General features: G+C 50.4%; 1 protein-coding gene and 1 long non-coding RNA gene across 4 annotated transcripts in view; one reads left to right on the top strand and one right to left on the bottom strand.

Annotated features, from left to right (window-relative positions):
- The window catches only part of COL13A1 (collagen type XIII alpha 1 chain), a 58,855-nt gene that overhangs the window by 11,332 nt on the left and 23,501 nt on the right, over positions 1-24,022 (top strand). Inside the window, exons 10-32 of the mRNA XM_071811637.1 lie at positions 1,359-1,424; positions 4,775-4,891; positions 5,371-5,412; positions 6,264-6,290; positions 6,979-7,014; positions 8,123-8,185; positions 8,753-8,779; positions 11,501-11,545; positions 13,168-13,200; positions 13,974-14,000; positions 14,642-14,704; positions 16,669-16,722; positions 17,433-17,519; positions 18,156-18,209; positions 18,403-18,447; positions 19,057-19,125; positions 19,672-19,695; positions 20,727-20,780; positions 21,265-21,309; positions 21,652-21,795; positions 22,585-22,683; positions 23,051-23,104; positions 23,921-23,962. Coding sequence (XP_071667738.1) covers positions 1,359-1,424; positions 4,775-4,891; positions 5,371-5,412; positions 6,264-6,290; positions 6,979-7,014; positions 8,123-8,185; positions 8,753-8,779; positions 11,501-11,545; positions 13,168-13,200; positions 13,974-14,000; positions 14,642-14,704; positions 16,669-16,722; positions 17,433-17,519; positions 18,156-18,209; positions 18,403-18,447; positions 19,057-19,125; positions 19,672-19,695; positions 20,727-20,780; positions 21,265-21,309; positions 21,652-21,795; positions 22,585-22,683; positions 23,051-23,104; positions 23,921-23,962 — 1,317 coding nt within the window. The remainder of the gene's footprint in view (positions 1-1,358; positions 1,425-4,774; positions 4,892-5,370; positions 5,413-6,263; positions 6,291-6,978; positions 7,015-8,122; positions 8,186-8,752; positions 8,780-11,500; positions 11,546-13,167; positions 13,201-13,973; positions 14,001-14,641; positions 14,705-16,668; positions 16,723-17,432; positions 17,520-18,155; positions 18,210-18,402; positions 18,448-19,056; positions 19,126-19,671; positions 19,696-20,726; positions 20,781-21,264; positions 21,310-21,651; positions 21,796-22,584; positions 22,684-23,050; positions 23,105-23,920; positions 23,963-24,022) is intronic.
- LOC136104269 (uncharacterized) overlaps positions 13,024-24,022 on the bottom strand; it is a 41,164-nt gene continuing 30,165 nt past the window's right edge. The window contains exons 4-6 of one of the 3 annotated variants that reach the window (XR_010651748.2): positions 17,932-18,076; positions 15,177-15,350; positions 13,024-13,488 (exon numbers count right to left, since the gene is read on the bottom strand). This is a non-coding gene — a long non-coding RNA (uncharacterized lncRNA). The remainder of the gene's footprint in view (positions 13,489-15,176; positions 15,351-17,931; positions 18,077-24,022) is intronic. The other 2 variants (XR_011740228.1, XR_010651747.2) reach the window with 2 other exon arrangements.

The following is a 24,022-nucleotide window of genomic DNA, read 5'->3' as shown; positions in this document are numbered from 1 at the left end:
CTTCTTCCCTCCGTTTCCCTCCTTATCCTTTCCAGCATCCTTCCTCTGCTTTCCTGTGAGTTGCATAATATTTCAGAGGCACTTCAGGGATTGAGGAGCCAGATGTTCCAGCAGCGCTGCTGTTGTTGTGACAGCCTGCGGCTGTCTGGATCAGCGTGTTCAAAAGCAACCGCCTGATCACAGGGCGGCGAGGCTGCAATATTGGGTTGCCACTTCACTTTGGAACAGGACTGGGTCCTTGCTTCCCCTGCAAGCACAAAGAACAGTGTTTGAAGGGATTAAAGTGTGCTGGTTCGATGCGCACGGTTACCATGGGGGGAGACCTCTGGGCACACCTCTCAGATCTGAGCACGCAGCTCACACGGGGGAGTGTTACATGCAGGGGGACGTTTTGCGTTTGAGCACAGAAAGCTGCTCTCTCCCCTCCCTGTGCAGCAGCTTCAATGGCAGACTGATAGGAGCAGGAAAGCGGATCAGGCCAGAGGAGCATTCCTGGGCCTGGAGCTGTGCGGTGGGTGCCAGGTGGACAGCAGCAGGCATGCAAGTGGAAACTGGATACAGCAGAAGGATGAACAAATGCTCCTGAGCTTTAGTGCCTTCAAATTCTCTGTCCGGGTCAGCTTTGTGCCCTAGGGCAGCATTCCTGGCTATAAGCAGTCAGTGGCTGATGTTACCATTAGAAAAGCAAAGTGCAGGCTCCCCAGACAATACCCTGCTCAGGGCTTGCATGCACCAAGGTCTAAGCCTTCTCCCTTGGCCATGGTGGCAGAGTCTGCTCAGCTAAATGAGCCACACCAGGACCTGTTTCGTTCCCTGATAAGCATCTCTCCACGTGCTGAGGAAGGGGAAGGCCTGGAGATACAGTGTTTCTTGTAAGGGAAGATGGAAAGAAATAGGAAACTGTACTTGGAGAAAATTGGCATTTTGATAGTTAAATCAAATCTGACAATGTGAAATTAAGAGAAACAGTCCTGCCACCAGTGAGCTTAGCAGAGCCAGTGCAGGAATGTCTTGCAGTAAATACTGCCTGAGGAGAGCATCAGAGCCAAGGCAAAACTCCCCCGGGTGAGTTTCATCTCTGAGAAGCAGGTAAATCTGTGGCGGGAGCGGCGGGTTGGTGAGTGGTCACCCCGCACTTGATAGAGCTGGCACGTGGCAGGACCCCTGTGAGCAACGCGTGTGGAGGTGCTCAGAGGTCTGCCCGCAGGTACCCAGCCCATGGCCCTTTCACACGGGGGTTTGTTTCACAGCAATCTCTCTGTTCCCCTCTCCTCTGTTCTCTCCCGGGCTGCTCTCTGACTCTCGGGTGCCCCAACGGGCTCCTTTGCCCTGCGACCTTCTGGTTTGGTCTTCTCCAGCTGTTGCCTCTCCTCAATTCTGTGCGACTGGCTCCACCTCCGGTCATAAAGAGACGCACTTTCCAGGTAGACTTCTCCTCATTGCCTGTTTCTGAGCCTACCCTTATTAATCAGCTTGCTACCTGTCTTTCTTCCCCTACAGAAGGGTTTCCAAGAGGTTCGGACAGAGCTGAGGGATTTTCTTTGAAGCCGAGGAAATCTTTGATGTGATAATGTGACTAAAAAGAAACGCACTGAAGCCAGGTTTTTTAACTGAAAGAAATGAGCCATGAAACTGTTCTTGGGACTGTTGACAAGCAGTCTCCTACCTTAAGGAGTCAGTTCCTGCATATTCAATCTCCAGAAACTAGAAAGCTCTTGCTGAAATGCAGCTAATGTCTGTGAAAGTTAACCGAGATGAATTAATAGGCAAACACTTCTTCCAAGGGCTCGTCTAGTCTGAGACACTTGGGAGAATGTGTTTAAATAAGCTCTTATAATGGTTTCATCAAGTTGCATTAAATCTTTGTGTAAACACATGTATTTTGGTTTCCATGGCCATAATTCCTGTTCAGTTTAGTTTGAGAATGAATTCATAAAATGAATTATGGACATATGAATAGTGAATGAGAATGTCCATAGTCGGGAGTTCATGTGGCTTTTAATGAGCCTCCTTTAAGCTCAGCTCAGTTGGGATTAACTTTCCCGCGTGGACGAACTGCTGTAATTTCCCCGCTGAAGTGAGCTGGGCACCCTCAATTGAGTTTTGTCACCCCTGCCTGTCTGGACAGCCAGACGCTCACGGGGAGCTGCATCTGCGGTACAGGACTGCACCACGAGCTGCCTGGTCCCTGTCCAGAGCTGGTGAAACCCTGACATGTCGCTCGAGCCCACCATCTCAGTTCAGTTCCTATTGGTTCAGCATTCACACCACACAGAGCCCGACGGCTCGTGCTTGTTGCCTTTCGAAGTGACAGTCCGAAGAGCCGGGCCAAGGACTGAGCCCTTGGGAAGGCTGTGAAAGCTGGAGTTTGTATCCAGGATGAAGTGGGAAACTTGAATAGCTGCCCCGCATCCTGTCGTCAGCCAGGGCTGCAAATTCCCTCTGTCCCCAGGGACTAACTTCACTGGAGAATTTTGCCGTGATCCGTTTTGCCATCACTGTATTCGTTCCCCAAGTGCAACAACATGCAATCCATTCCCACAGATCTGCCAGCACCAAGCAATTCCAGGAGCCTTGTGTATAAATACTGAGAAAAAAATGTGAGGCTACAAATTAGATGTTAGCACTAGTGCCTGGGAGAGGAAAGTCCTGCTGTCGCCTCTGAATGCTTTGGACAAGGGCTCCGGCTTAGCTGAGACCTGTGTCAAGAGGCTGAACAAGCATTGCATTGCTGGGGCACAATTAAGGTGTTTAAAAGAACTGCAAAATAGCTCTAGTCAACAGCTAAAAATACAGAATGACATCTAATGAAAGTGACACCTTATCTCCCACTTACAGCATCCACTCACCACCCAGTTAGATCTGCGGGTGTCTTTTTGTGCTGAATGCATTAACAAAACTATAATGATGCAGCAATAACGTGTTGTGTGTTTAGGGACCTGCGGACAGGCACTTGCTTACATAAAGCACGTTTTGTCCAACGTGTTCCCTGCGGGAGTGCCAGCACCCATTCCCAGCACTGTGCTGCATTGTAGTGCCCTAAATCTGGATCCCGTGTGCATGGGCTACGGGGTGAGCCAGGACCCACTTGTAAAATGGGGAAAAGAGAGGGTGCCTTCCCAGTGTGGGCGGCAAGCGGCTGGACTGCTGCTCCACACACGACACAGCTTCCCGTGAGCCTGGCCCGCGCCTTGGTAATGTTCTCTTAAATAGACCTCGTGGCAGAAGGGACGAAGTTTGCAGCTTATTACTCTCATTTATCATTCTAAATAAAGCAAACATTCCTGTATCTGCATGTTTTACTAAAGGCAGCCAAGATAAACAGCACACTTGGTCGGAACGCATGCAGGGGACAGATTTCGTGCGCTCTCCTGCACACACAAGTGCGTGAGAGAAGGCTTAGTTCTACCAAACAGTAGTGTACCAGGCTGTAGAGAGGATAAATACAGAGGAGACCAAACTGGCCACCCATTGATTTACGATTGAGAAATGACAATGTTTGATTTCTCCCTTCCTGTGGATCCGCCAAGGAGGGTTTTTCATATTTAAATTGGGTCACCAGCAGTAGGATGTTGTGATATTTTATCTAGGGAGGGGGCCCACGAGACTAACAGCTTAGTGCGGGTGCCACGGCGCCCTTAGGAGTTTGCTGGATCCATCAATTATGGATCAGCAGTCTGGTATTTAAATGTGGCGCTTCCAACCCACTGTCTCCTCAGCGCCACACGGTCCCAAGCCCAGGTCCTTTGGGCCAGATGGCATTGCTGAGGCATGAGCCACAGCTGCCAAGTGGCTACCGAGGGGCCTGGGGAGGAACCGGCTGCAACGGCTTCGTTCCCAGAGCTTGAAACAGCAGGTGGCTCCGCACGCACTGGTGTGCTAAATCTTACAAAAACAGGCTCTGCCTGGCGTACGTGGGCCTGTTTCTGGGCAGGCTCCAGAAATGCCATGATGATCGTGTTATTTTCTTATGGTTTTGCGGAGTTTCTACTTTTGGTCCTTGGCAAAACAGAGGGAGTGTTGTCCCAACAAATATAGCGCGGGGCTGAGGTAAGACACTGTGGCTCTGCCTGGAAGCGCCAGTGTGGTCACGGGAGCCTTTACTTCACATATGACTGTCAAGTGCTTTGGAAAGCCTCCTGAGGAGCTTCAGAGATGCTGATCCTGGACATATAAATTGTATTTGACAGACTCAGTGAAGAAAAAGATCTCTTTGGACTGTACAATCATCTGTAGGTCCCTTTTAAAGAGAGCTCTAACAATGTGGCCTCAGATGTCTTTGCAAACTGAAGGGCGCTGGCTACGGGCACCCAGGCAGCCTGGCCACCATGGAATCATAGAATCCTTTCAGTTGGAAAAGACCCTCAGGATCATTGTGTCCAAACATAACTTAACCTAACTCTAGCACTAAACCACGTCCCTGAGAACCTCATCTAAACGCCTTTTAAACCCCTCCAGGGATGGTGACTCCACTGCTGCCCTGGGCAGCCTGTTCCAATGCCTCACAACCCCTTCCTAATATCCAATTTAGACCTCCCCTGGCGCAACTTGAGGCTGTTTCCTCTTGTCCCATCACTTGCTACTTGGGAGTAGAGACCATCCTTGCTGGCCTCTCCCTCACTCCTGGAAACCTCTCCTGGTACTAACCTGGGACTTGCTTCTACCTCTTCTGCTTCAGCCAAGCTGAGCTCCCCTGATCCCTTTTGGGGGAGGAGGGATGGGTGTGAAGGGTTTGCACTGCTTGCCCATAACCCCTTGTTTTAATGAACCTCAGGGTGAACAAGGACAAGCAGGAATCCAAGGTCCCCCGGGACCTCCTGGCCCCCCAGGGCCCGTTGGACCAGCAGGACCCAAGGGAACCCCAGGACAGCCGGGACCGGTTGGGCCACCTGTAAGTCCAGTTACAAAAAACCCTTTCTGCTTCATCTTTCCAGATTCTTCTGGCCTTTGTTGCCTCTTCTGAAGCCAAGATAGCCATGGCCAGGAGATTTGCAGGGCACGCGGATGTGTGGGGAGGAAGAAGTTCTCGGGGAGGAGGGGAGGTGGAGGTGTATGCCCTGCACTGCTGCTATCTCTATCTGGACACGCAGGCATGAGCAGGTGGCACCAGCCCCATTTCCTTCTCCTCAACCTCTACAGACGGCCGTGGGGAGGAAATAACATGAGGGGTGTAATTGTCCTGCTCACAGCAGAAACCTGACTGATAAGGATCCCCGTGACCCCTTTGAAGTCCTGTTCCTGTCCTGTTCTCAGGCTGGTAACAAGCAGCCAAGGAGGGCGAAAACAGAACCACCGTTTAAAATAATGCTATTGCTAAATGGCAGGTGATGGGGCAGAAAATCCTGTTAATGTGTCTCTCTCTTGCAACAGGGCAGAGCGGGAGAACCTGGGAAGCCTGGCAGGGATGGAAAGGTAGGTACCACTCTTTTCCTGGGAGCTGTGGGGAGAAACGCGGCACGCAGGCCCTGCAGCGACTGTGGCCTGAGAGGAGTTGCCATCACCAAGAGTTGCCCAGGCCAGATAGCAGGACAACCAGGTCTTGTCCCCTGAGGCAAAAATGCTTCTCCTCACAGCACAGTGGGGTCGGACGTCCTGCCAACATCCTCATCTTGCTTTAAGCTCTGAGGAGCAAAGGAGGGATGACTAAACATCTGAATTGCCATAAGCAGGCAACATCCAGGGTGCTATAGATGTCAGAGCGTACGTAGACTAGTTTTCTCCTTCCATCTGCTCACATCAGGAAGGCAGGTCCTGTATGGATGTTTTGTTTATTTACATTTAGATATACATGTATCCGGTATGCTTAAGGGTTCATATCAGGTAAATTGTTTGGTTATTTCTCATTTAAAAGCACAAGTGGTTTGTTTGTTAATATGTTCTCCCTGTTCAGCTTGCCAGAGGGAGCTGCAGAACCAGATTTACTCCAGAGCTGCACTCTGGGCTGGGAACGAGTTTCCCAAGCAAAGCTAGAGAAACAGAAAAGATGCTGTAGCACAATGCAAAGCAGCTTTTTGGTTTTGGATTCCATGAAACCAGGCCTGGGGCCATAGAGTGCGATGGGCGTGAATTTATTTGGGAGTGTGGATTAAGAGAATTTTCATCTATGTGAAGAATAGACCGGGGGTGTTTGAGTTTGCCGGTGCCAATCATCTCTGTCGAGGGGCGTTTCAAACGAAAGCAGTCAGCATCTCCCATCACCCTGCAGCCCACAAAATGTTGTCTACGTGTGCCAACCCCAGTCTCTGTTTTGATTTTATCTACAGGGCTTACCTGGGCCTCCTGGACCAAAGGTGAGACATCCCACCTGGCTTAGAAGGGAGCAAGGTGATAAACAGAGAGGTGGACACTCCTGGCAAGGAGAGTTGTGTACATTTTAATGGGTGGCGGACAGGGAAAGGAGGTTACATCAGACAGCTGAGAAGGATTTCTAGCACAGCTCGGCATCGCCTTTGGGGCCAGGCCCATGTGCTGACTCATGGGTTTTGTCCGGGCGACACATCTGAGCTGCATCTCGACCGAGCAAGGCACGCCTCATCAGCCCCTCTTGCAAAATCCTTTGCCACACACAGCTTTATTGGCTTCTTCCACTCTCAAAGCATTTACCAGCGCTTCAGGAACTGATTTTGCAATGCTATTGTTAACTCCGCCACAGCTTCCCATTTATTCACTTGCCAAAATGCAAGTGGGGAGGTGGTTGTTGTTGTTTTTCGGCTGCAAACCCTCACCGCCATTTGTTTTTATTGGAGCTATTTGGCCAGGGGGAGGAGATGGGAAGCACAGAGCTAGGGCACGGAGCTGGCAGCAGCTGCCGGTGCCTACTGCACCTTTTACACCAGGGCTCAGTCCACTGCAGGTAACAAGAGTCACCCTGAGCAACAGGTGAATTTTCCACACGGAATGTCCTTCCATGCCTAGGGAAAAGGGCGGGGATTTGTCCTTCCCGGGCCAAGCCTCACTTTGTCTTTTTGCCTTTTGCAGGGAGACCCTGGGGTTCAGGGATACCCCGGCAGAAAGGTAAGATGGGGAGCTCCAACATTGTTAAATGAATTAAGGTGCACTGACGCCTTGCATGATCACGGCTGCAAATCTTTGGACTCCGGAGCCCTCTGAGCTCTGCTGCTGCTGGACACAGCGCTGTGACGGGAAAGAGTCGATCCTGTGCCAGGTTAGAAGGCAGAAGCTGGCAATGCCTGAATGCCTTCAGCAGCAGCTAATTAACAGTAGGGTCGTCAAGCCCAGAGGGTGTAATGAAGAGACAGAGACAGGGGAGAGACATAAAGGAAGATCAAAGGGGAGAGAGGGAATGAAGAGACACTGCAAAAGCGATGGCAGCTGGAGAAGGGGAAGGCGAATGTTCCCAGCGGGCGGGAGTCATGTGTCCCCTGTTATCTCCGTGCTGCTTTATTGGTGCTCTGTGAGCAAAATGACAAGACCTGAGAGCTTTTCAATTAGTTCTGTATAAACTGAGAAGTTTTTGTTATGTCAGGAAGTGGAAATTATAGCCCCCGCGGACCCAGAGCCCACTTCTGCGGACAGACGCGATTTATTGCCTCTTCTGCCAGCGAGCTGTCGTTTTTTCCATTAGGAGCCCATCCTGTTGCGTGCGCTGGGTGGGCGTTCACTGCAGTGAGGGGTCCCCACAACGACCTCGCAGCGAGGGCCTCTCCTACGAGCTCCTCGTATATGAAACCACTCGTGCGGCTCGTTAACTTACCAAGCAAAGAGCCTGCACTGATGTCAGACGAACGATCCCGAGGTTGTGACCTTTCTCTAGGAAAGGTGGAAGGAATGGATGAAAGCAGAGGAGAAAATCCTCCCTGGGGAGCGGGTCAGGGGAAAGGGGGGAAAAAAGCAGAGTGTTGAGCAAAGGTGTTCACTCTGATATGATATAGGATCACAGGACCGTTCCCTTCAATCTGTACATTTTGCAGCCTGAGTATCTTGATGCAGAATGGTGTTCTTCTCCCAGAGAGACCCAGGTGCTAGGTTGGGGTGTGGTGGGCTCCTCTGTGTGGGACACCCCTTACACAGCTTTACTGACCTTTCAGGCATCCCACAGGCTCCTGCTCTTGCTGCTTACTGTGTTTGCTTCTTCCTCTGTTTTCTTTCTCCTCTTCCTCAGGGTGAGGGGGGTGAGCCAGGCCTGCCCGGCGCACACGGCCTCCCCGGAGTCACTGGCCCCAAGGTAACCCTTAAACCCAGAGTCAGTGGGGCTGTCTCCCAAGGGCAGGGAAGTGGCGCCCAAGCCCAGAGATGCGCTAAAGGAACACGGGGGTGCTAGGGGCTGCAGGCAGTTGTCTGCTATGAGACCTGGAAACAGGGAGTCTTGCTCCTGTGTAAAGAGACAGAGCGGTTTCCGGCCAGAGCAGTTCCCAGTTGTGCTGAAACAGGGCCAGGTGCAGCCCTGCACAGGCTCCCATTAAAGATTAAAACTGACCCAGCCTTTAGAGGCTTTTGTATTAAGGCTGGGAGAATGAGGATATTCTGGTCTATGGAACGGATTGATAGCTTTTCTACACCCAAAAGGCGTAGGAAAACATTAGTACGGGTGACCTCCAGCAACGGGGTGAGCTGGTACCGTGTTATTACCAGGAGCCAGTTGTCTCTGGTGGCCTGGGGTTGCATTTGTTGCACCCTCCCTCCTTCAACCACTTTCTCCTTGGCCCTTGCTCTTATGATTTTACTGCTTGCCTGACTGCTCTTCGTGTTCACTGTCCCTCTGTTTCCTCCCTCTCTGTTCTCCGCCGGGCAGGGTGAAAAAGGGGATGCTGGCATAAAGGTAGGCACGAGAAACACAGCTTTCTACCATGGTAGATCATCTGGGAGACGCTGGTCCTTGGGCTGATGGGTTGTAGGAGGAGGTGGGGTCTGAGGCAGCTCTGGAGTGTTTGATGGAGTACACATCTGTGCTCTGATTAGCCACAGACAGGCACTCCAAGCAGGCTGTATCCGTTTGGTGGAATTAGATTCTTACCAAAGGCATTTCTCTGACTATGAAGCTTGCTGGTGATTTTTTACAGCCCTCCATTTGATGGGCTGGATTGGGGTTTCCTCATAAAACCTGGTTAGCTGACGCATCAAATCCGCTCCAACTCTGCAGCTCAGGCTGAGGTTTGGCACTGGGATTTCTCTCTGTTGCTGGACACTTTTTACAGGCTCATATGCTCTATGCCCAGATGTTATCTATTTGACTGAAATTTACTGTACTCATATATTTAAAGTACATTACTCAATGCAGACTGTGCTTAAAACATTACAACATTGGCAAGTGTTCATGACAGTCTGAGCATACCGTGTCATGCCGTATATCTTAAACATCACGAGAGAAGACTGGTCCTGTAATATTTTGAAAGGCATTACCAGTGACACATACATTTCAAGTATTTAATATGTGGCATGCATCTCATTTATCATGTAGCATATACATTTTCTATATTTTTTCCATCTGGATGGATTACTGTTTGAAGGGAGAAAAGGCCCCTTCAAAACTTAGCATAGGTGAGTTACATCAAGTTTAAAGAAATGTTCTTGGGGAGTGCAGGGTCTGGGTTAATAGCTGAACAGAACAGCAGCAATTGTCCTCCCACAAGGAAACAACGCCTCCTCAGAAATAATAAAGTCAAGTCTAAAGGCTCCCCTGTGTCCATCTTCACATCAGTGTAATCCCATCAAGCACAAAGGCATCGCTCCTGGTGTGCGCCTGTGTAAACGAAAGCAGAATTGCACCCAGAACCTACATCTGTGTCCCATGAAGGTCACTAGACAACCAGTAAGTGTGATCAGCTGTGTCATTTGAACAAGCATTTGACTCACAGCCCCCCAGCTTAGCCATCACGTTCAGCTTTACTGACAGATTATTTTTTGAAAGGTCCTTAGACTGAGGCTTTTTCTCATGCTCTTGAGGAAAGACTAATAAAGAAACTGGCCACAGCCTTGCTCAATAACCCCCTCATAATATGCCTCCCACAGAAAGGAGCAAAAAAGGGTGGGTCTCTGTTTAATTGGCAGCCAGTGGCCAGTACTGCTAATGAGCTGATCAGCACGGGCATGCTCTGTCGTGATGGGCACCGAGTGGGTATAAAGCTATAGGGGAGGAAGGTGTGAGGTTTTGGCTGGAGAGCTATGGCCTCTCTTGTCCAATGAGAACGGGGGAGCATGGAGGTGCTACCTAAATCAGTGCAAGGTTTAGGAGAGCTGGGTGATGCTGCTGACTGCTCCTGGAGCCCAGCAGGGATCTGAGCCTTTTACATCTGCCTCTGGTGGTGTGTCCCAGCTTCTGGCTTGGCTGTGCCGCTGCAGTGCTGCTTCTGGTGGGTGTGCTGCTGCCTGGCCGTGGCACCCTGTGCAGCCCTTTCTCAGCCCAAAGGGAGCTGAGGGATCACAAAGGGACCAGCCTGGTGGGTACTCACTGTATTACCATGGCTTTCAAATGCATAGGGTTCAAAGATGTTCTGTGGAGTTGTTGTTTGTGCTTTCTCTCTGGCTTTGGCTCTGGGCTTTCTTCCTGCTCTTTAATGCTGCAGGGTTATGTTTGTTGCTCATGCTCTCTAATTAGCTCTAGTGCCTGTATGATGCTGCCGATGGGGGCTGTGCGAGCCAGCTGAGGCCATCGTTAGCAAACACTGCTCTGTAACTTGCCCTCTGTAAGGGGCTGCCTTCCTCCCTCTCCCTGAGGGGGCTTTGCTTTTGCAGGGCTGAATAATTAAGGCAGTTTCCTCTAGGAAAGTGCCAGGGATGGGGAATGACTCCCCATGTAGGGCTGCTCTGGGGGGGCAGCCTCTGCAAGCAGAGTGGGGGTCTCCAGGTGGAAAGCATTGGCCCTCTCGGTCTCATTTAAGAGCAAAACCAGGGAGCACAGCTGGGAGGGAGGGACTGAGAGTGGTCCCCACTTCTTCACTTGTTTATTTTTCTTATGGCTGAAAATACCCTGGTTAAGTATCTTATATAGGGTAGGAGGTACCCATGCTGCCTAGATCTTGTATATTATAGTACTAGACAGTGTTTCATAAAATGTAGTTTGCAAGACGCCGTACTTGCAAAAAGTACTTTTTAAAAATAAGCACATATACATATCCCTGCTTAATAGTCCTTCCAAGCCAGGACTAAACACCTAGAATTAAAAAAAAAAGGGTAATCAGTCTGTCTAAAGATGGTTTATTTTCTATTTACCACCAGATAAAATTCAGGCTAACAATACAAGGCAACCTTTGGATTCTGTGTCTCTCCAGATAAGTTTGTTCATCCTGTAGTCACTGCAGAATGCCATGGTAGGGGATGCGGCAGCAGGATGCAGACACTGTGCTCAGCCCTGCTGTGCCAAACAGGCTCGAGAGGCGCTGCAATGGCAAATGGCCCTGGCTGGGGTAGTGGGCTTGGCGAGGGTCAGGGAAATGGGCTGTGCTCCGTCTCACCAGGAGAGTTTCTCATCACCTGTGCCCTGGGTGCTCCTCACCTCGTGTCTGTTGCTCTCTTTTCTCTGTGTTTCTCACTCTGCTTCCAGGGGGAGAGAGGCATGCCAGGGCTGCCAGGAAGACATGGCTCTAAGGTACCTCGTAAACAGCAGAGTGACGCTTGTCTGCCTGATCTCACCCACACCTCTCGACTGTCCCTGATGCGCAAGCATCGCCTGGAATCGTGTGTGTGTCTGTTAGTCAATGACTCTCCTCAGCTGAATTCTTTCTGCTTCTAAATTGCAAAATACAGGGCCTAATTTATGAAGGAGATGATGGGGGAAGAGGCATTTTACAAAGCAAATGGCATGCCCAGTCTGATGCTGTCTTGCAACATCAGTATTTTAATGCTTTATGCTAGTGAGAGCGGCCAATTGCCGACATTTATAGGGAACTGGTGTTTTGTAAATTGGGGCCTTCAGCGATGTGTGGTTGGTAGGGTTACACAAGTGTGAACCTGCACTAATGCAGTGACAAACCAGGGTCAGTGTGTGAGCAAGCTTGCATGTGTGTGCATTGCGGTTTGAGGATAAATACTAGAAAATAACATAATCTGCCACTTAAAGGCCAAAGAGTAAGGAACAGGCATCCCAAATGCGCTCCAAAAGCCTAACCCCAGCCACTCGCTGCACGTCATCCCTTTCACTAAAACCTACTAACCCCGAGATGATCTGGAATGCTTTTTCCCCCTTTTATTGCATAGAATCCCTGATCTCCACCTTCTGTCCTTGTGTTTTTTAGCTTTGTCCCTGATTTCTGTTTCAGAAAGCTGAGAGGTATGATCCTGCTGCTCTCTGGCTCCCCACTCCTCCTTGTTTGAACTTTTTGAAGCTCTTTTCACTTTGAACTTGGCTCCCGGTCCTCCTCTCTGCCTCATGTGCTACACCCCAACTCCTAACACGGCTTCACCCCTCCCCTCTCCTTACACCCTTAGTATCCCTCGTATTTGCTTTACTAACCAGACCTTTTCACCAGGACCTAACCAATATTAACACAGGGCATACAGAGATGTTAGAGCAAAGGGCTGATAGGGAAGACCCGCTTTTTACACCAGCGCTGTCGAGGAAAACATGACTGTCCCTGTGGGAGCAGCTGCCTCTCTCGGATTGCTGGACTCTGTGGTCTCATGGTGGTGGCTTGCTCAGTGCTGCAGAATTACGCCCAAATTGCAGTGCCTGGAAGTATTGTTCTTCCCTAAGGTGGCTGGCTTCAGAGCTCTCCTCAAAAATTTACTGCAGGGTTTGGCTTTGGTGAGAGAAAGAGAATGGATGGGAAAGCCAGCTCTGGGGTACGAGCTGGCCTTGCTCAGGATGCTTGAGCTGATGTAGCTGGGATCAAGCGCTGAACTTGTGTTTGGTCCTCAGCCTGTCTTTGCATTCCTGAGTTATTTGACACTGTTCTACTTGTTGGCCTTTGATTCACTTGCAGGACTAAAACCGGGGAGGGTGGAAATCTGGTTGTCTTGACCGGGTTGTGCTGATGATATCTATCTTTGGAGGAGCTTTCTGGAAAGCAGAGCCACTGCCATAGGTGAAGGGCCTGCACAGGGAAGGAGGATGCGTGCTGTGTGGTGTTACAGCATTACTTCTGACTTTTGGAAAGTAAAAAATGTGGATTTTGCCTTTTTAGTTCCACCTGGCTGATACTGCTTTGTTTTTAAAAGTTTGTGTCCGGTTCATTTCAAACACGGTATTCCTGTCTCTCCTCTCTCTGCTAGGGTGCTCCGGGGATGGCGACTGCAGGGATGAAGGTCAGTTTTACACTGCGCTGCAATGGCTTAACTAGGATGTGCTTAAGAACAAGGCCTGGAGTTAGGAGAGCAGAAGGCACAGGAAAGTGGTTGGGCAGCTCCGACTAAAGGGGAATATCGGAACTGCTGTTGCTTTTGGCAAAATGGTCAGTGAACTCCTGATACTCCACAGCAGTGATGGGATGGCAACAGAGCAAAAGGCCAAGTGCAGATTTAGGGGCTAAAGTTACCCCAGGGATCCAAGATGCTCAATGAGACAACGAGCTGTTGTCCTGATTCCTCCACCTGCTGGGGAAAAAGAGAGAAATAAAGATGTTATTTCTAGGGCTGGTGGGGAGGGTTTTCTCCTTGATGCCACATTGATCCCGTGTTAACACTGCTTCCCCACCACCCCAGCTGCAAACACTGCCTTGCTCCGCTCCTGTGCGCACAGAGTGAGGAGCAGACAAATTCCTTAATGCCAGCGGATAAGTCTTATTGTACCCTCTTGTATCTGGTAAACCTCCTTTTGGCATACTGCAACGTGGTTCCTCAGCCTCATAAAAGCCTCTTGTCTGAGGCTTGCTGGCTTCTTACAGTGGCCCAGGAACCGGCTAATGAAGATAAAACAAGTTCCAGGCACAAGTACTAATATGTATTTAAAGCATCATCATGCCCTTATTTACAAGTCCAGGGCCTCTGTAGATGAACATTCTTTGCTCTGGTAGCTCTAGGAGGTTTTGTGGTCTCTCACCCTGATTTGTCACTTTATTTTCCTGTCTCTTCCACTCCAGGGCGAGCCTGGGACTCCCGGAGAAAAGGTACTGTCAAAAGACTCTGCTCTGAACCCGCACTTTGGCTTGGTTTGTGTATTCCTTCCCCCTCCCAGAGCACCTGAGGGAGCTGAGGAATGCTCTGTACTTCCTAGCACCCAAATCCAGGCCCTGGTGGCACTTGCCAGTCTAAGAAAAGCAGTGGTAGCACATAGTGATGCCAAGTGAGGGTGGGGCTGTACTGCAAACAGTCCCTCCCTCCTGCTCCTGTCTGTGTTGATGGGAATACCCTCTAGCTGCTTTCCTCCTCTTCCCCCTACTCCACAGAATACGCACAGCACACTTTGCTTAGCAAGTATAAGTATGTTCCCTCTCCCGCTTCCCTTGTACTTCTTGGCCTCTGGGTACTTGTGTGCGCACCAGAAGTGTCCCCGTGCTACTGCAGAGAGCTCTTCTGTCGTGCACCATGTGAGCTGCCCTGCACAGCCTCCCTGTTTCAGTGTAGCGTGACCTGGCCTGAGTTCCTGTGGCGAGCATGGCACAAAAATACCCCATTGCTCTCCATCACTAAGCAGCCAGCTTGGTTTCTGAACAGCTGGTTCCTCTTGTTTGAGGCTCACTGGCTTATGTTACAGCATGCAACAGCCATGTAACAGACACATTCTCTGTCTCTTTTCTTCCCCATGAAGGGAGATCCTGGAGTCCCAGGGAGGATGGGCCCCCCAGGTTTGCCAGGGAAGAGGGGGCAGCGGGTAGGACATTGTTTGGGCTCGGTGTCCTGGCAGTGCTGTGTTCCTGCGAGTGGGACCCTGCTTTGCGTTGCGCTGTCGTGCTTGCGAGGGATTATGTGTCCTTCTCTGGCTCTTCCCCCCTTGGTGAAGTGTTTGCGTGTTCCTGTTTGCAGGAGGTGGGGGGCTGGTGGCAGGCAGGGTAGCATGGGATGCCTGGGACGTAGACTTGTCCTGGGAACGATTAAGGACAGTGCTGCATCTTTTTGATTCCAGAAATAACATCCCAAACAGGGACTCAGTAATTTGACCTCACTTCTAACGCAATCTGCTGCTTTACGCTGTTGTTCAGGCAGCACAGGATGTTTTCTGTAGCCCTTATGGGTGTGTGTATTGAAAACTAGCCCTTGAATGAAAAGAAGGATACGAAAAGGGATTCACAGGGGATGGGACAGAGTTAGACATTATATCCTAACAAAAACCCCAAAGGCCAAACCTTTTCTTTGGGTGTGAGATCCTGCAAATGTTTTCCTTCTTTCTGGGGCGAGCAGCAGTAATTTACAGCAGCAACGTGCATGCTCTGGCAGGGGAGGAAAGCTGGGTGGCAGCCTTACAGGTGGCTGGAGGCCAGATGGCCTTAGACAAAGAGGTCACTGCACTCTAGAATTGCCTAAAAAAAAAAAGAATTGCTGCTAGTTAATTATTTTCCACCAGTGCATGTCTGTTCTGGAGCATTGATGCAAGTCCCCTGCATGCCAGATGTGTGCCCTTGAGCACTGGCGTGCAGCACCAGCCTCTGCAGGCAATGGCATGGCGCCACGATGAGCTCTTTGCTGGCTTGGCTGATTGGGTGTGCTGCTGCAGCGGCGAGAGCTGGGCACCTGCTGCAGAAAGAGGTTTTGAGTTGTTCTTTGTAGCCTGTACATGTTGTTAAGTTTTGGAGGTGTGAGGGTTGCAGGTAAGAGCACACCTTTCTCTGACGATGTGGTTAAAACGTCATGGTAACAAACCTCTGGTGTCACTCTCTGTCCTGGCAAGATGCAGACTGCTGAACAGGACGCTGTAGCTGGAAACCAGGGGTTTAGCAGCTGCATGGAATGGACTGACTAGAACTTCAACATAAATTCCACTACCTGAGCTCTGGCACTCAAAAGATGACCCAGATGCCATGGTGAACTAAGCAAAGTCACTTTATCAAGTGAATGCTAGATGCCCTTGGTTGCTCGCTGCCCTGTGGCATCCTCTGTGGTGCCTCCCGCAGCCCAGCCAACAGGTTCTGCTCTCCAGGCATTGTTTCACATCACCATCTCCAGTCTCTGCTGGTTTTGCCACTTGTTTTCCCTGCTTTTCATGGTCAGGATGTGTCACAGAGCTTGGCTGCTGAGACACTGCACTGCTTTTCTTTTTGAGAGCATGATGAAACTGGGAGTTGGGGAGCAAGAAGCACCCATTGTTAGAGGTGCAGGAGTGGTGGTTGAGAGATTTTTGCCAAGGCGAAGCAGTGTAATTCAAACTGTAATGAGGAGGTGTGAAAACGGGGATGGACTCAAGCAGTGTACAGCTGTGAAAATAGCTGAACTCCATCAGGGCACAGAGAAAGTCCTGCACTCCAAATCAGATCTGCCCTGGGCAAGAACTTCTCTGTATGTATGGAATGGGGTGAGCCTGTGCTCAAGGGCCGACAGGGAAAAGGGTTTAGCAGACCAGAGTGATGAGGTGGATGCACGGGGGGGGGATCCTGGATCCCTTTCCCACCCACCTTCCTTTGGAGAGAAATAGCAATGCTGTGCAGGGATAGTCCAAAGGACAGGAGAAAACGTTCACTGTCCTGAGCAGGTACTGCTGGAGGCTGCCTTGTCTATGCCTAAAACGAAATTGCCTGGGGAAGGGAAAGAGGGTTTGAAACCAGGAGCAGCTCATTCTTTGGCTGCTCCTCCAGGACAGAGAGCCTGCAGAGTCAGCCCGGACCATGTCTGTGTTGCCAACAGGGTGAGAAGGGACAAGCTGGTGACCCTGGGCTTCCCGGACTCCCTGGCATGAAGGTTTGTATCTTCTCCGACTTTTTTGGGGGGCCACTCTCATCTCCTTTCCTTCCTGCCTCCTGTGTGCAGCTCATGTGCTCCTGGGTCACTGGTGCAGCGTGTTGTGCAGAGCTCGGCTGGATGTCAGCCCCAGCCAGGGATGTGACAAGGGATCCCTTTTTGTGGGAATCTGCGGCTTTCACAAAGCGAGGGGGAGACTGGTCCTGGGAAAACAACCACAGAATTGTGGTATTTCAGCCCCTCCTGCTCCAAGATGTGCGTGTGAGGAGGAGATGGGCTTTTGGGAGCTGCACTCCTGTGCTCTGAGTTGGAGAGACCCAGGGCAGGTCAGATAAAGCTCAGCTCTGAAACTGTGGTGATTTTATTTTTCCCACTGTGCTCTAGGATATGGATAGAAATTTCACCTTTTGAATCAGACTTTGATAAGGTGTTTTTCCTTTGGGAAAGGGGACAGTGCACCGAATGACAGTGGCCATTTCAGGAAAAGATGAGGGTGTAGTGACAACTCGGTGCAAGCACACCCAGGCAGAACTATTACATACTGGCCTGGTTCCTGGGCAGCTGGTGGCTCTGAACTTTCTAGGCCATCAAGAGGCCAGCTGATGGACCTTGTCTTGGGCCCTGTCTCTCTAAGCCAACAGTTTGGCAAGGGAAATTATGGAGATGCAGAGACTAAACTGTGGTGCATGGCTTGTTCTTCTTGCAAACAGGGAGATAAGGGAAGTGCTGAGAATGCCCTGGTGGGAACTAAAGGAGAACCTGGCCCTCCAGGTCTGCCAGGCCCCCCAGGACCAAAGGTGAGTGTGTTTTTCCTCCAGTGATGTGAGGGATTGTGCCCAGCACGAGGTGTGTGGGAAGGGGAAAAGGTTGCATTCATCTGCACCCACATCTGATTACCTGCTGAAGGGGTTCTGCAGGGTGTTTTAGTTTCATTGTTTCAAATGCTGAAGATGAGAGAATTTGTGGACTGTGTTTCTGGGAGAAGAATACCCTCCTTGAGCTCAAATAAATCCCCTCTGGGCTCTCTGAGAAACCAGTCGCTCGGAATCAATCACAGCCTCTAGTCCCTGTAGTACTCAAGGCAGGGAGGACATGGGGAGGCAGGATGGAACCTCTCAAAAAATCCTGTGCCTTGGCAAACGATACCAAGAAAACTTAAATCTGAGATCCTGTCTCAATGTACTCGGAACAGCCTTTCTGTGCACTTACTTCGGGTCTGCAACAGGTGCTTTCTGAACACTCCCTCTGCACTGGGTAGAAGGAAAGGGCAACTGGTGCGAAGTCACAGCAGGAGATCTGGGTTTCCTGAGGAGACCTGGGCACGGCAGGGCCTTGGCTGATGTGTTTCTTCCTCCTGGAAATGCAAAGCCAGCAGTGGAGTCACACCCCTGCCACACAATGCAAACCCATCCCTTTCCCTTGTTTTCTCTCAGGGAGAAGCTGGTGACATTGGCTGGCCTGGCACTGCAGGGCCACGGGGAGAAAAGGTACAATGTGCTTCTGCACAATCCCACCCCACGTTCAGTAGCTGCACGTTTGTTCTTACATGTACAAAACTTACCTGAAAAGGAGCATTTTAAAACTGAGCTGTCTAGTCCCAGACTGTTGCAGAGAACAATTCCTAGAGCTGGAGCAAGTGAAGGGATAGGCTTTGCTAACAGCATGTTGTCCTTGTTACAGGGGGAACGTGGTTCACCAGGAGACCAAGGACCCATGGGCCCGAGGGTAGGTGTCCCTTCACTGACACTGAAAGAGTTTTGGCCCTTCAAAGGGATCTAAGGACAGTGGGACCACACTGCCAGTCTAGACTGGACCTCTGCTTTCTTGGCAGATGTTAGCACTAAAAGTGCTGAGAGCTGCTCAATGGCTAAGTTGAGACAAGCTATTTCTCCACTCCATACCTCATTAGAAGACACCCCTGCCTTGGGGGAAAAAGTCTTCCCAGCCAGCTCAGGGTGAGTGCTCAGCTCATTGGTAGGGAGAGGTGGGTTTGGACACCCCTGTCTAATTCAGGCCCTTGGCATATCAAAGGGCAGCAGGAGGGTGTTTGTTGTGTGCCCAAGTCTGATAATCCATCAGACAGTCCAGTTCTTGGATTCTAGCCTGAATTTCACCACTTCCTGGACCTGCCAGCTTTGGTGGCCACGGCATAGTGATCTAGGCTTGCCTGGCTATGCTTCTGTAGTGTTTCCTCTGTGAAGTGTGCTTTTAAAGGCTTTGTTTAATAAATGAAAAAGCAGAGGCCCCTCTGAGAGCCCCTTTTCAGGGTGAGCTCTGAGTACCCTATGGGAAGGGCAGTCCCCAAGCCCTGGCTGAAGAGCTGGTGTTTCGCAGGGCCCCAAAGGAGAGCCTGGGAAGGATGAGATGATGGACTACGATGGTAACATCAGCGAGGCTCTCCAGGTGAGCAACTGCCCTCCTGTCCCACAAACTCACTGCTGGGGCTTTTACTGTTTCCCAGGGGACGCAGGCAACCAGGAACAACCACATCCGCTTCCTCGGCATAGCAGCAAAAGGAAGTACTTGGTTATTCCATAGTCCCCTTCATCCCATGGGTCACTGCCTAGAGTGCTTTGGTAAACACTTGCGCTCCTTGTTTAGTCGATATATTGACACTGGTGGATGTGGAGGTCGCGCGATCCCCTCGGAGCGGTGCACGATTTGGGTTGGATGGTGGATAAAGGACTGCAAAGCTTCCTCGGGAGCGTGCGGTGATGGGCTGTGGTGACCGAGCGGCTGTGCCCAGCTCTGGGTCAGCCTGGCTTCTACTGGGGAAACAGGGAAATCATACAATAATAGCTTCATGGGAGCTCCCTGGGCTGTTTGTTCATTTTGTAGGCTCCTTGCTCATTCGGGCCACTGTTACATTAGTGGAGAACAAACTGCCTCCAAGAGAAGATTATTTTTCAAATGGCTGTTTTCCTTTCTAATTTTTTTTTTCCTCCCCAGGAAATAAGAACTTTGGCCTTGATGGTGAGTTCCTAGCTCTGCTGGGTCATCTTGAGCAAGTAGCCATACGTTCATCCTAAGCAGATGGCCTGACAGTTTAGGTGCAGTTAAAACATTTGGCCTCTGCTGTTGGGAGCTAAAGTTGGGGCCACTGACAGCTGAAGAAAGAGCTCGTCTTGCCTTCTTATTGTGGCACTCGAGTTCTCATCGGGCCTTTTATTTCACTGCTTTCAGAGGTAATACATGCTCAGAAGGGGCAGGGAAGAGCAAGGGGGATGATGGCAGCAGAGACAAAGGAGACCTTGGGTGCCCTGCGCCAAGCTTATACTGGCAGTCTGTAGCGGACACTTTGTGATGGGAGGGGATCCGTGATTCCACCCTTGTACAGGACTGTTATGTCAAGTTACACTTATCAAAACTGATCTTTTAAACCAGCAGGGACTACAGGCCCTTTGGAGACAGAGGGAAGGTAGTTATTTGGAGCCAAAAGAAGGGAAAAAGTGTCCCTGTATTTTGCTTGTCAGGACAAGAGACCTGGTTAGGAAAAAAGATGGCTTTTTAAAAAGGCAGTGCAGATGTAAGCAGCATCACGGGCTAGAGCAAACTGCTCCTTCGTCTCCTCAAACTGGTAACTGCCCAGACTGAGCAGGAAATCTGCTCAAAACACTAGGGTTGTCTAGCTCTGCTTAAGCTGTGCTTGGGATCTAAGTACTATGGTGTTTCCTATGATCTTTATTCTAAAAATATACTTTTGTAGATAGGAAGGGAAAACCTTGTTAAGCTTATTTTGCTTTTAGGAGCCAGATAGCTGTGGTCATTTTAATTTTCTTCCATGAAAACATAAAGAAATACATACACAGCTACAACTCACTTTGGACCAGCTCCTGCTGGCTCAGGACTCCCTGTTGTTAGGCTTCCCAAGCAAATGCAATTTTAGGAGTCTCTGGGAAAATTCCCCCCGCATTTTCCCCTTAAATTCAGAAGATCTGTTTGGTTTCAAAACATGAAAATAAAAGCCCTGTTGATAATCTCAAAATGCATTTTTCTTTATCCAGGGACCCCCAGGACTTCCAGGTGTGGCTGGACCTCCAGGGCCACCAGGACAGAAGGTATTTGCTCAGTGCTTGCAGAGCTGAGGGACACACACGAGCAGTCCAGAGAACCCTGCCCCAGTGCTCCTGTTGTTCCTGCGCAGCACTATCAGACTGTCCCGCTGGCTTCTACCACTCCTCCTCACACACAGTATCCTCAAAGTCTCTTTTCCCACAATGATAATGCCCAGTCTCAAAGATGAAAGATCCTTTCTGCCTGCTCTCCTCTTTAGGAAGCAGTTTAGGGGAACTGATCTCTATGCGAGGATTATGTCACTTGGGGACTAAGTTATAGCACCGGGACCCTGAACTCTGGCAGGGTAAACGAAGGTGGTGAAATTCTGAGGCAGTCACAAATGTATTGTTTCAATAGGGATTTCTGTGCTTTTTTCCCTGGGTTTACTAGTTACCAGGGTCCCTGCAGACATCATCATAGTGCCATGCAGAAGGACTCAGCATAGCTGCTTTTGAACTGCCCAAGTACCACAATTCTGTGTTTTAGGGTGAAATTGGCTTGCCAGGTCCTCCAGGCCACGACGGAGAAAAGGTAAGACATGGTGCCTCTGCGGACTGCACTTTCTTTTGGTGCTCTTATCTGAAGGCAGTGTTTTTCCATCTCTGTCACTGCACAGCTGCTTTTCCCACATGGGAAATACAAAACACTTTGCTTCACAAAAACGAGCATTCATGGTTTATCCAAGTCCCAGCTTATCAGGAGCAGCTGGGATGGCATCGCAAATGCACTTTGTCCTGCTCATGACTCCTCCAATGGCATCACTGTGAGGAAAAGAGGATGAGCAGTGAAAGAGCCTCCAGGCCAGGGAGTCGCTCTGCAGGAGTAACCTGAATCCTGCCTGCACATGTGTCACTCTGTGTGGGTTTATTTTAGGGACCACGTGGCAAGCCTGGAGAAATGGGTCCTCCCGGACTGCCAGGAAGGGATGGACCACCTGGAATAAAGGGAGAGCCAGGGCACGTCGGGGCCACAGGAGAAAAGGGCGAGAAAGGAGAGCCAGGACAAGCTGGCTCACCGGTGAGTAAACCAAAGCCTCTTGGGGCACTGCTTGGTATTTAGGTTATGGGACAAAGCCCTGGGACTTCTCAGGTACCTCAGAGCCCCTCTGAGGTGGGTGCTGGAGGCACCTCATTGCTGTTTTATCAAGTGAACTAATGCAGAAGGCAGGTGTTGGCTGCCTGGCAGATGTGCTGGAGCGGCTGTCCCTGGCTGCCCGCCCTGCTCTTTGGGCACTGTGTCTTTTCCTCAGCTTGCTGTCTGACATATTGCTCATGCTGAAACACAGCTGTAAGCAAGCAGGCCTGACCATGAGCAAGGCAGCTGAGGTACCAGCACACACACCCTCCTGGGGGGGCAACTGCATGGGGTAAGTCCCTGCATCCCTACCACTAACTGGGGCAGGGTACCCAGTCCCCCATTTTCAGTCTGTCATAACTTCTGTGCCCCCAGCACCAGGCAAGAGGGTTTTATACAATGAGTTTCTGCCTCTCTACCAGACTGCTAGGATAAAACTCTTGCTGTCACAACAGGTAGCTATTGTGAGCAGAGCTTGGAGGCAGGAAAGCGGTCCTTATCCCTGCTCTGGTGACTGGCACATCTACAAACGACAGGAGGGTGTCCAGGCATTTGTACCTCCAGTTTCAGTGCTAGTGAAGCCCTGCATTTCTGTGGGTGTCTGATGGTTGTGTGGGGTTTCCATTGTGTTCTTGGGATGATGATAGCCAGTCTCAGGTCTTGCAATGATGTCTTGTATGTCTGCCTGACTTAGTTGTGCAAAAAAATCCAGAAATCTTTCTTGATCCGTAGGGTCTTGATGGCCCCACTGGAGAGAAAGGTGAGCGAGGTGACCAAGGGATGCCAGGACCGTCAGGATTGCCAGGTCCCATTGGACTTCCAGGATTGACAGTAAGAGTGAAAAAAGACGGGCTGCTCTTTCCTGCTTGGCAAAGAACAACAGTGTAGAAAACCACACAAGGGGGTGTTTCCTAAAGCACTGAGTATCTTGGGAGCATCAGACCCCTTAGTTAGGTGCTTAGGTGTCACTGAATGTCCTGTGGCACTGCCCTTGGGCAACCATGAAGTACCACTCTTTGCAGGGTGTCTCCTCTGGAAGCAGAGGTACAGCAGAGCTACAGGTGAAATACATGATGTGTTCCCACTCCTCCTTTGAGGAACTGCTGCTTCCCAGCATGTGGGTGGGTCACAGATGGCTTCTGATGGAGTGAGACCCCGGAGCACAGCTGGTGGTGACAGGGTCTGTCGTTGTATGCAGGGAGAGAAGGGCGAGCCTGGAGAGCGCGGAAACAAAGGAAATCCAGGAGAATCGGTAGGTCCCCTTCCTCATCTTCCTTCTGCAATCTCGGCCGCAGCGGAGGGATGATCTGGCAGTGGTGTTGAGGAAAACCAGCACATCCCATCCTTTTATCACATGCCCTTCGCTAGAGACAGCAAATCTCATCTTGTGGGACTGAACTGCCTGCCAGCTCTAGCTCCTGGTGCCCCACTTCTCCCTTACACATGATTGCTTGTCATGAGCTAGACTTCTCAATAATGAATGCCTAGGGAAGAATAGAAGCTCATGGAAAGCATAACAAATATTTTCCTTGGCATTTTCAGTGAAGAGATTTCCTGAACGATACTTCCATGTTTCTACCCATATATATTTATATATATATGTCAATTTATTTTGGGTTCTTCAATTTGTTTCTTCTCCCCTCTGAACTTACCCCTGGCTTTTGTGGCACCCTGCAGCAAGGAGTCCATGGGCTATCGGTACACTCCGCATGTGTGGAGCCAGCCACTTTCTCTACTACTTTCTGAAACAGCTGCTTGGTGTTGCCCTTGTGCCTCCTTGCAGGAACAGTGGTAGAGTAGTGGGAGTGAACATGTTCCTGAAAAAAACCACACTGCTTTCCTCCCTCCTAAATCTCTGCAACTGCGGCATAACCCTCCCCAGAGTCCTGCTGCTGCTTCTCAGCCCCTCTGTCCTTGATTGCTGCCACCTCTTAACACAGTCCTTAGGGGGGTCCAGGTTTCCAAGCCCAGCAGGCCTCAGCTACACCCTGTCTCCCCTTTCAGCAGTTCCCCGTCACCTCTGAGGACAGCAGACTATGACAGTAACTTCTCTTGCATTGCTTTCTAGATACCTGGTCCCCCTGGACCCCAAGGCCCACCAGGACCTCCAGTAAGTTTAGAGTGATTCACCTGAGGAGCAAAGCACTGGGAATGAGGGATAGAGTGGGAA

This window comes from Patagioenas fasciata, chromosome 8 (genome assembly GCF_037038585.1).
Source record: "Patagioenas fasciata isolate bPatFas1 chromosome 8, bPatFas1.hap1, whole genome shotgun sequence".
NCBI lineage: Eukaryota > Metazoa > Chordata > Aves > Columbiformes > Columbidae > Patagioenas > Patagioenas fasciata.
The sequence above is the reverse complement of the archived record's forward strand: the minus strand, read 5'-3'. Positions and strand labels throughout refer to the sequence as shown.